The sequence below is a fragment of the Panulirus ornatus genome, chromosome 72 (genome assembly GCF_036320965.1).
Source record: "Panulirus ornatus isolate Po-2019 chromosome 72, ASM3632096v1, whole genome shotgun sequence".
In the NCBI taxonomy this organism is placed as follows: domain Eukaryota; kingdom Metazoa; phylum Arthropoda; class Malacostraca; order Decapoda; family Palinuridae; genus Panulirus; species Panulirus ornatus.
The window spans coordinates 3,568,977-3,581,129 of NC_092295.1; the positions used below are offsets into that span (position 1 = coordinate 3,568,977).

Consider the following 12,153-nt stretch of genomic DNA (forward strand, 5'->3'; position numbering starts at 1 on the left):
GGTCAACCTTACGGGCAACCCTTTCTCTCGAAATGCTCTCACCTGAGAGAGAGAGAGAGAGACTTAACTCGTACACTCTATGTGGTCAACCTTACGGGCAACTCTCTCTCTCTAGAAATGCTATCACCTGAGAGAGAGAGAGAGAGAGAGAGAGAGAGAGAGAGAGAGAGAGAGAGAGAGAGAGAGAGAGAGAGAGAGAGTGCGCGCCAGGGCAGGAGGAGGAACAAGAGGGAGGAGTGTGAGGGTGTGAGGGAGGGTGTGAGGGAGGGAGGGAGTCTGCAGCCTCCCTCCCCACTTAGCTTGGGTTACCGTCCCGGATGCACCGTGAGGGAGAGGGCTTACTCTCCCCCATGGCTGCCACCAGCTCCAGTGGGGCTGTGGTCAGCCAGGGTGTGGATCAGCCAGGGGATGGCTCAGCCAGGGTGTGGATCAGCCAGGGTGTGGATCAGCCAGGGGATGGATCAGCCACGGTGTGGATCAGCCAGGGTGTGGCTCAGCCAGGGGATGGCTCAGCCAGGGGATGGCTCAGCCAGGGTGTGGCTCAGCCAGGGGATGGATCAGACAGGGGATGGCTCAGACAGGGGATGGCTCAGCCAGGGGATGGCTCAGCCAGGGTGGGGATCAGAGAGGGTGTGGATCAGAGAGGGTGTGGATCAGCCAGGGGATGGATCAGCCAGGGTGTGGATCAGAGAGGGTGGGGATCAGCCAGGGGATGGCTCAGCCAGGTGCTTTAAGAGGCGAAGATGAAGGACCCATCGTGGGGCGTCCTGTTCACATGGTTCGATAAGGTGGGGGAGTTTATACTGGGGAGGAGGATGGAGAAATGGGGATGTATAAGAGATGGGGAGGATAGTAATAATGGTGAAGTGGATGGGGTAGGTTCCAGGGAGGGGAGAGGGGGAGGAAAGGGTAGTGGGAGAGTGAACCAGACACGTGGGGTGGAGTGGACAAGGGGAGATAAATCAAGTAGGGACAGACACCAGGAGAAGAGGTCGAACGCCAGCACTGTGCTCGAGGGGAGGGGAGGGGAAGGGAGGGGAGCGTATGGGGGAGGGGTAAGGTAGGCTGTTATGCCAGGCCAACACAATCGAGCAATGACGAGAGAGTGGGCCACCACGTGAGCAGTAGAAGGTCCACGTATGAATATAAACAAAAGACTTACATTGAAGGTACAATTACCTGATGTAACCGATCCTCCCCCCTCCCCCACACGATCACAACAGGTGCATAAGACCACATATACACATGCCACACCCACACGTGAGCAGTAGAAGGTCCACATATGAATATAAACAAAAGACTTACATAGAAGGTACAATTACCTGGTGTGACCGATATACACATGCCACACCCACACGTGAGCAGTAGAAGGTCCACGTATGAATATAAACAAAAGACTTACATAGAAGGTACAATTACCTGGTGTGACCGATCCTCCCCCCTCCCCCACACGATCACAACAGGTGCATAAGACCACATATACACATGCCACACCCACACGTGAGCAGTAGAAGGTCCACGTATGAATATAAACTAAAGACTTACATAGAAGGTACAATTACCTGGTGTAACCAAACCCCCCACACACATAAACACGACTGGTACATAAGACCACATATACACCTGCCACATACTGTGTTGCACAGAACACAACATGTTGCTCCTCACAACACACACACACACACGTCTTTCAATCGTGACTGGTTTGAAGAAAATGATTCATATCATCCGAAAACACAAGAATATAGTTATTCAACTATATTCTAGCGTACACGATCTCTGGTACACATCCTCCGAGAGTACATTCACATAACTAAAACTTTAAAAAAAACTTTTCTTCGTCGCAAGTAGTTTACTTAAGAAACTTAAGCCGACCGTAACTTAAGTTCCTTAGCTCTTTCGTCGATCATCCACCGCTTCAGAGCAGCATCCATAATGGTCGTCATCATAAGTGCTCGCCACCCACACTGTACGCTAGCTACCCACACTGCTCGCTAGTGTACTCACTAAAGTGTACGCCAGTCAAAGTGTGCGCCAGTCAAAGTGTTTGTCTGTCAAAGTGTACGCCAGCAGTCAAAGTGTTCGTCGTCAACCCATATGTGTACCTCCGTCAGCGAACCTCACCCACAACGAACACCAGTCAAGTACGTGTTAGCCACCCTGAATGGGTGAACCAGTCCAAATAATTCGCCAATTGTAACACTGCAATACTCCACACTCCACCTAAACCAGACACACAAGAATCGTAAGAAGAAGAAGAAGAATGCGAGTTAGGAAAGTGATTGAAAGAGTCTGGCTGGAGGGTGAGAAATATATAAATAAACAAACAAATAAAAGGTCCGGCTGGTTTGGATGGCCGCTAGGAAAAAGCCAGGCTGGCGAGACCGTTCGCCAGCGTCAGTCATATATACATCTGGCGATCTCAAGTGTGTGTATCAAAGTCCTGTTGGCGTTTGAGTCTCCACGGCCTCGCCCACGTCACATGTGTGGTACACAAGATGAGGTCTCCAGCTGAGGTGTATGAAGTCCTGTGCACCAATTGTAACCCCATGTCAGTCTCCAGCTGAGGTGTATGAAGTCCTATGCAACAATTGTAACCCCATGTCAGTCTCCAGCTGAGGTGTATGAAGTCCTGTGCACCAATTGTACCCCCATGTCAGTCTCCAGCTGAGGTGTATGAAGTCCTGTGCAACAAATGTACCCCCATGTCAGTCTCCAGCTGACGTGTATGAAGTCCTGTGCACCAATTGTACCCCCATGTCAGTCTCCAGCTGACGTGTATGAAGTCCTGTGCACCAATTGTACCCCCATGTCAATCCAAAAAAGTTCCAAAATGAACGTTATAAACATGGGAGTGATATAAGTTCAAGCTCTACGTTATTATTGAAAATCAAGAATATACACACAGGATCACTCCTTCACGAATATATGATACGACCTAAGGGCAGTGAACACCATGAAGGCGAAGGGCCGACCCTTCACCAGGTCCATAACCCAACACTTGAGGGCCAGCCCTTCTTAGTTCACACTCAAGGGTTCTTCTGCCGTCACATTCAAGTGTCTTAACGCCTCCCCTCCCCCCATGTGCTCAAGGGCACGACACCAGGCGAGGCCCTGGCCACCCATGCGAGGCCCTGGCCACCCATGCGAGGCCCTGGCCACCCATGCGAGGCCCTGGCCACCCATGCGAGGCCCTGGCCACCCATGCGAAGCCCTGGCCACCCATGCGAGGCCCTGGCCACCCATGCGAAGCCCTGGCCACCCATGCGAAGCCCTGGCCACCCATGCGAGGCCCTGGCCACCCATGCGAAGCCCTGGCCACCCATGCGTGGCCCTGGCCACCCATGCGTGGCCCTGGCCACCCATGGGAAGCCCTGGCCAACCATGTGAAGACCTGGCTCGTGCTGTGCTGAAACACTCCCATGTTTCGTGAGTGAAACAGGACCACGACTCACACCAGATGGTGAAGCACGCCATGATTCGTGCGTTTATAAGTCCACGAATCACGCCATCATTCGTGTGTGAAACAGGGCCACGACTCTCACCTGTGAAACAAGGCCACGACTCACCAGTGAAACAAGGCCACGACTCTCACCTGTGAAACAGGGCCACGACTCACACCAGTGAAACAGGGCCACGACTCACACCAGTGAAACAAGGCCACGACTCACACCAGTGAAACAAGGCCACGACTCTCACCTGTGAAACGGCCACGACTCACACCAGTGAAACAGGGCCACGACTCACACCAGTGAAACAGCCACGACTCACACCAGTGAAACAGCCACGACTCAAGTTTCACTTGGGTATCACTGGTAACATAGGTATCGGGTGGGCCAGCCCGAATGTCGCTGAGCTGAAGCCAGAAACATGAACCAGGTAATTTGAGGTAGACGCCCACCAGCGTATGCGTCACTACACGGGTTCACCAGCACCTGGTCACTACACGGGTTCACCAGCACCTGGTTACTACCCCTGGTCACTACACGGGTTCACCAGCACCTGGTCACTACCCCTGGTCACTACACGGGTTCACCAGCACCTGGTCACTACCCCTGGTCACTACACGGGTTCACCAGCACCTGGTTACTACCCCTGGTCACTACACGGGTTCACCAGCACCTGGTCACTACCCCTGGTCACTACACGGGTTCACCAGCACCTGGTCACTACCCCTGGTCACTACACGGGTTCACCAGCACCTGGTCACTACCCCTGGTCACTACACGGGTTCACCAGCACCTGGTCACTACCCCTGGTCACTACACGGGTTCACCAGCACCTGGTTACTACCCCTGGTCACTACACGGGTTCACCAGCACCTGGTCACTACCCCTGGTCACTACACGGGTTCACCAGCACCTGGTCACTACCCCTGGTCACTACACGGGTTCACCAGCACCTGGTCACTACCCCTGGTCACTACACGGGTTCACCAGCACCTGGTCACTACCCCTGGTCACTACACGGGTTCACCAGCACCTGGTTACTACCCCTGGTCACTACACGGGTTCACCAGCACCTGGTCACTACACGGGTTCACCAGCACCTGGTTACTACCCCTGGTCACTACACGGGTTCACCAGCACCTGGTTACTACCCCTGGTCACTACACGGGTTCACCAGCACCTGGTCACTACACGGGTTCACCAGCACCTGGTCACTACACGGGTTCACCAGCACCTGGTCACTACACGGGTTCACCAGCACCTGGTTACTACCCCTGGTCACTACACGGGTTCACCAGCACCTGGTTACTACCCCTGGTCACTACACGGGTTCACCAGCACCTGGTTACTATCCTCTCAGGAAGCGGGCCACCCTCCTGCACATCTAAGCGGGCCACCATCCTGCTGACCCAGGAAGCGGGCCACCCTCCTGCAGATCCAAGAAGCGGGCCACCCTCCTGCTGACCCAGGAAGCGGGCCACCCTCCTGCTGACCCAGGAAGCGGGCCACCCTCCTGCAGATCCAGGAAGCGGGCCACCCTCCTGCTGACCCAGGAAGCGGGCCACCCTCCTGCAGATCTAAGAAGCGGGCCACCCTCCTGCAGATCTAAGAAGCGGGCCACCATCCTGCTGACCCAGGAAGCGGGCCACCCTCCTGCAGATCCAAGAAGCGGGCCACCCTCCTGCAGATCCAAGAAGCGGGCCACCCTCCTGCTGACCCAGGAAGCGGGCCACCCTCCTGCTGACCCAGGAAGCGGGCCACCCTCCTGCAGATCCAAGAAGCGGGCCACCCTCCTCCTCACCCAAGAAGCGGGCCACCCTCCTGCTGACCCAGGAAGCGGGCCACCCTCCTCCTCCTGCTTACCCAGGAAGCGGGCCCCCGGGAAGCGCCACTTCCCTTTGGTTGGTTGCCCACATTCCACACACACCTGCCACTAGGCCGCCTCACAACAATCATGTTCTAACACTCCAGGTTACGTACGTCACTGTGGCCTGGGTGAACTGTCTTAACACACATTAAAATACATGTTGACCAAATGGCGTTGTAGCTTCGTCTCTTCGTTGTATATCAACTGACTGTTATATTTCTCTCTTGTGTCTCCCCTGATGATGATGTGATTATGACACGAAAGTGCACTTGGGAACTTATCGTGTTTCATTTTCCCCCGTGGATTCATAGGAATATCTTGATCACGCACAAAATTGTTATCCTTTCCAATATATATATATATATATATATATATATATATATATATAAGATGGTAGCGCCATGGGTGATTGTGTGTATGTGTGCGTGTCTGTGTGTGTGTGTGTGTGTGTGTGTGTGTGTGTGTGTGTGTGTGACCTGGTCTGGTGTACTTACGCGGGTAGGTCAGCTTAGGTTAGAACTCATGATAACCCTTGACCCAACACCACCCTACAATGACACCTACAACTCTCTCTCTCTCTCTCTCTCTCTCTCTCTCTCTCTCTCTCTCTCAGCACGCTTCACAAATCCTATTCACTATTACTAATGCGACGTTCAACGACTCGTTTTCCAAGAGGTTCAACGACTCGTTTTCCATAGGAGGTTCGACTCGCGTTTTCCACAGGAGGTTCAACGACTCGTTTTCTTCCATAGAAAATTCAACGACTCTCGTTTTCCATAGGAGGTTCAACGACTCGTTTTCCATTCGTTGATTACTGGTGAGGTCAACAGGTGGTAGACTAACCACCGTAACTAATACAATTCCAGGTCAATACAGGTTGATGTGTGGGTCATCTGTATGTATGTTACACCAGCTGAGCGATCTATGTAACGTGGGGAGGTTACACTCTCCCCACGCTCGTCCCCCTAGCATGCATCCTCCCCAACACACTCATCTACAAGACTGTATATTCTCCCCCAACCCTCATCTCCCCGCCTGTATATCCTCCCCCACCCCTCATCTCCCCACCTGTATATCCTCCCCCACCCCTCACCTCCCCACTTGTAATATCCCCCCACCCCTCACCTCCCCGCCTGTATATCCTCCCCCACCCCTCATCTCCCCGCCTGTACATCCTCCCCCACCCGTCATCTCCCCACCTGTACATCCTCCCCCACCCGTCATCTCCCCACCTGTATATCCTCCCCCACCCCTCATCTCCCCACTTGTATATCCTCCTCACCCCTCACCTCTCCGCCTGTACATCCTCCCCCACCCCTTATCTCCCCACCTGTACATCCTCCGCCACCCCTCATCTCCCCGCCTGTACATCCTCCCCACCCCTCACCTCCCCGCCTGTATATCCTCCCCCACCCCTCATCTCCCCACCTGTACATCCTCCCCCACCCGTCATCTCCCCGTCTGTACATCCTCCCCACCCCTCATCTCCCCGCCTGTACATCCTCCCCCACCCGTCATCTCCCCGTCTGTACATCCTCCCCCACCCCTCATCTCCCCACCTGTACATCCTCCCCCACCCCTCACCTCCCCGCCTGTATATCCTCCCCCACCCCTCATCTCCCCACCCCTCACATCCCCGCCTGTACATCCTCCCCCATCCCTCATCTCCCCGTCTGTACATCCTCCCCAGACCTCGGTCGCCACTCTCCCTCCCTCCTGGGAATTATTCACGGAATTTCGATTAAATACCAGACACTTGAAGCTGGTCCTCCAGCACTTGACCTGGCGCTCAACCTTCAACCAGTCCTCCTTGACCCCTCTACCTTCCTCCCCCTCACAGCGCCCCACCTCACCTCCCCAACTCTCCCTCCCTCATCAACCTCCCCTCTTTTTCCTCTCACCAGCACATATTAAACTCTCATTTGCGGTTTATTTTCCCTTCAGATTATACTGAATGTTATAATACTAGTGTGTGGGCGGGTGTGGGTGGGTGTGGGCGGGTGTGGGAGGATGTGGGCGGGTGTGGGAGGATGTGGGCGGGTGTGGGAGGATGTGGGCGGGTGTGGGAGGATGTGGGTGGGTGTGGGCGGATGTGGGCGGGTGTGGGAGGGTGTGGGCGGGTGTGGGAGGGTGTGGGTGGGTGAGGGAGGATGTGGGAGGATGTGGGCGGGTGTGGGAGGATGTGGGTGGGTGTGGGTGGGTGTGGGTGGGTGTGGGCGGGTGTGGGTGGGTGTGGGCGGGTGTGGGAGGATGTGGGTGGGTGTGGGCGGGTGTGGGCGGGTGTGGGCGGATGTGGGCGGGTGTGGGAGGGTGTGGGCGGGTGTGGGAGGGTGTGGGCGGGTGTGGGTGGGTGTGGGCGGGTGTGGGAGGATGTGGGTGGGTGTGGGAGGATGTGGGTGGGTGTGGGTGGGTGTGGGTGGGTGTGGGAGGATGTGGGTGGGTGTGGGTGGGTGTGGGAGGATGTGGGCGGGTGTGGGTGGGTGTGGGAGGATGTGGGTGGGTGTGGGAGGGTGTGGGTGGGTGTGGGTGGGTGTGGGCGGGTGTGGGTGGGTGTGGGCGGGTGTGGGAGGATGTGGGTGGGTGTGGGAGGATGTGGGAGGGTGTGGGTGGGTGTGGGAGGATGTGGGTGGGTGTGGGCGGGTGTGGGTGGGTGTGGGAGGATGTGGGTGGGTGTGGATCCCAGGCAGGTCGTATTGCACATCCCACACAACCAGCTTGGCCACCTGGCCAGAAACTCGTCACAGCCATCATCATCATCCACGTCCTCACCCGTCATCCACCAACCAACCATCCATCAATACATCCACCAACCATCTATCTATACATCAACCATCCATCAATACATCCACCAACCATCTATCTATACATCAACCATCCATCTATACATACACCAACCATCTATCTATACATCAACCATCCATCTATACATACACCAACCATCCATCTATACATCCACCAACCATCTAAACATCTATCTACCATGCATCCACCTACCATACATCTATACATCCACCAACCATCCATCTATCTATACATCCACCAACCATTCATCTAAACATCCACCAACATTCCTATATGCATCCAGACATCCATCTGATGTTTTACCTGAACTACAAAACTCAAGAAAATGCACAAATTGGTCTACCTTACATTACCTAAATAACGCTAATTAGAACCCTTAAATAGACCCCTTAATATAACCACATAAATCACTTTGATTAGAACCTTTAATAATTCCCTTAAGTCATAAATTACCCTTATTAGAACCCTTAATGACCGCTTACTTATACCCATTAATAATTACCCCTTTACGTCCACCTAGATAACCATATATATACATCCACCTAGATGACCATATATATATATATATATATATATATATATATATATATATATATATATATATATATATATACATATATATATATATATATATATATATATATATATATATATATATATATATATATATATATATATCCCTGGGGATAGGGGAGAAAGAATACTTCCCACGTATTCCCTGCGTGTCGTAGAAGGCGACTAAAAGGGGAGGGAGCGGGGGGCTGGAAATCCTCCCCTCTTTTTTTTTTTTTAAATTTCCAAAAGAAGGAACAGTGAAGGGGGCCAGGTGAGGATATTCCCTCGAAGGCCCAGTCCTCTGTTCTTAACGCTACCTCGCTAATGCGGGAAATGGCGAATAGTTTGAAAGAAAAGAAAGATATATATATATATATATACATTCCTAACAATAGACCATCTCCCCCAGAACGCACAAGACTTCATCGGGTTCGCCACATTACCTGAACAAGTGCACAGGAAGAGTGTGAAACGCGGGTTCGACTTCACCCTAATGGTGGTCGGGGAATCGGGCCTGGGGAAATCGACGCTAATCAACAGCCTCTTCCTCACAGACCTCTACAAGGAGAGGAAGGTCCCCACGGGGGAATGTGAGTAAACAAACACCACAACACCACCACAACACCACCACAGTGGTCTTGTGTGGTAGAAACTCTGCGTAAAAGTTCAGTCTCTCTAATGTGCTCTATTTAAGTCACGTTAATTTGTTTATATGTTATTTGAGGCGACAAGCACATATGACATACATATATATATATGAATACTAATGTATGTATATAGATAGACAGATATAGATAGCTAGATATAGATAAGATACTTAAATTAAGTACCAGATAGATCGACCAACTCCATTCTCAACATCCAATGTGAACATTACTCCCCATGACTCTGTGTTCTCCCTACACTACACATTACTCCCCGCCAGCCACAGTACACTTTACTCCCCACCAGCCACAGTACACATTACTCCCCGCCAGCCACAGTACACTTTACTCCCCACCAGCCACAGTACACATTACTCCCCACCCGCCACAGTAGCCATGTATTAACTAACCCTCTCTCCCTCCCTCCCTCACAGCTCTGGTGGAGAAGACGGTCACAATAGAGAAGAAGACAATCGAAATAGAGGAACGAGGAGTCAAACTCCGGCTCACCGTTGTGGACACCCCAGGTACTGTACTACACCTTACAGATCCTGGTCCTAGTACACCTAACAGGTCCTGGTCCTAGAACACCTGACAGGTCCTGGTCCTAGTACACCTGACAGGTCCTAGTCCAAGTACACCTAACATGTCATAGTACTAGCCTAAGTACAACTAACAGACCCTAGTCTAAGTACACCTAACAAGTCCTAGTCCTAGTACACCTAACAGGTCCTAGTACTAGTAAACCTAACAGGTCCTAGTACTAGTACATCTAACAGGTCCTAGTACTAGTACATCTAACAGGTCCTAGTACTAGTACACCTAACAAGTCCTAGTCCTAGTACACCTAACAGGTCCTAGTACTAGTAAACCTAACAGGTCCTAGTACTAGTACATCTAACAGGTCATAGTACTAGTGCAAGTACACCTAACAAGTCCTAGTCTAAGTACACCTAACAAGTCCTAACAAGTGTGTGTGTGTATTTGTGTGTGGACGTACGTACGTGTGTGTGTGTGTGTGTGTGTGTGTGTGTGTGTGTGTGTGGACGTACGTGTGTGTGTGTGTGTGTGTGTGTGTGTTTCCTCCCACATCTACAAGTATACAGGTGACCTTCTCAGTCATACCCCAACACTGTCACCCTCCTGTACCACCACAAGTGACCCAAGATGTTGTGTTGTTTACATCAAGATTTTACGTTTGTTTACAGGTTTTGGGGACGCCGTGAACTGCGAGGAAGGGTGGAAGACGGTGGAGCGCTATGTGGACGAGCAGTTCAACAAGTTTTTCCAGGACGAGTCCGGACTGAACCGCAAGAACATCCAGGACCACAGAGTCCACTGCTGCCTCTACTTTGTGCCTCCCTACGGCCATGGGTGGGTGCTGGAGCAGAGGGAGAGATGGATGAGGCATCTGTGGCTTGGATGATGGGGCAAGGGAGATGGATGAGGCATCTGTGGCTTGGATGATGGGGCAAGGGAGATGGATGAGGCATCTGTGGCTAGGATGATAGGGCAGTGGAAATGGATGAGGCATCTGTGGCTTGAATTATGGGGCAGATGGAGATGGATGAGGCATCTGTGGCTTGGATGATGGGGCAGATGGAGATGGATGAGGCATCTGTGGCTAGGATGATGGGGCACAGGGAGATGGATGAGGCATCTGTGGCTAGGGTGATGAGGCAGTGGAGATGGATGAGGCATTTGTGGCTAGGATGATGGGGCAGATGGAGATGGATGAGGTATCTGTGGCTAGGATGATGGGGTAGTGGAGAGATGGATGAGGCATCTATGGCTATCATATAAATGAACGTGAAATGAGAACAGGTAGTAGATCAATGAGATGTGGGTAACTGAGGTGATCACTTTAGATATTAGGGAGGTGAGAAGTGGGGGTACTACAGCAGTTACGAGAAGAAATGAGTGTAGTGGCAAGAGCTACTGAGTGAAAAGAGCTGTTAAGTGAAGTTGGTGTCTAAATTCAGGATACTGATGGCTGACAGACAGGAAGTTAGTGAGGTTGTTCAAGCATATAAAGAGATGGCAGTTAAGGGAGTAATCTATTGGTGGATGAAGGGAGGATTCTGAAATAAGATTTTGTTAGGTGAATCAGGGATAATGCTGGTAGGTTAGAGATGATGTATTAGTACGTGAATAAGTGTGCAAACATATAAGGATGGGTGTTGGTGGGTGAAGGAAGAAATTGGTGGTGCTGGACTGAAAATCGTGGGGTAATTCTGCATGTTTCTATGAGAGGCAAATTGTTTCCACCTGTTGGTGGTGCTGGACTGAAAATCTTGTGGGGCAAGATTTTCATGTTTGTATGAGACAGGCAAATTGTTTCCACCTAAATGTGAATATGAATACAAAGGGCATATACTCCCTTTCATTCCACTTTTTTGACTTGCGCATGTCTCAGAATAATGCTGGAAAACCATGACTGGTTCCTGTGCAGAACATTAATTGTAAAAGCTTTTGCAATATATATTTTCAAGCAGAGTTTTCTAATAGGTAAACATTCAAGCATTTTGGGCCAAGAGGTGGGTTGAAAGCTACCTGGAAGTGGCTGTCCACATTTCTATGGACAAAAACGCTAAGTAACATTAGACTAAGCTTCTTCTGTAGCTACATGATATGTATATATCAACATATTGGGGGATGAAGACAGGTTTTTGGCAAAACCTAGAAAAAGGAAATCCCAAGAGAATAATGATGATTAATACAAGGGAATATTCACAATGCCTGTAGCTGGAATATTGATTGCATTAAAGCAGATGTTGATATGTTACTGTTAACTTTTTTAATATGCAAGTCTCTGATCTGATTATTATTCCTCCTC

The 12,153-nt window shown here is 51.3% G+C and overlaps 1 protein-coding gene across 1 annotated transcript in view; it reads left to right on the forward strand.

Annotated features, from left to right (window-relative positions):
• The window catches only part of Septin4 (septin 4), a 96,992-nt gene that overhangs the window by 73,845 nt on the left and 10,994 nt on the right, over positions 1-12,153 (forward strand). The window contains exons 2-4 of the mRNA XM_071660782.1: positions 9,083-9,263; positions 9,752-9,844; positions 10,526-10,691. Coding sequence (XP_071516883.1) covers positions 9,083-9,263; positions 9,752-9,844; positions 10,526-10,691 — 440 coding nt within the window. The remainder of the gene's footprint in view (positions 1-9,082; positions 9,264-9,751; positions 9,845-10,525; positions 10,692-12,153) is intronic.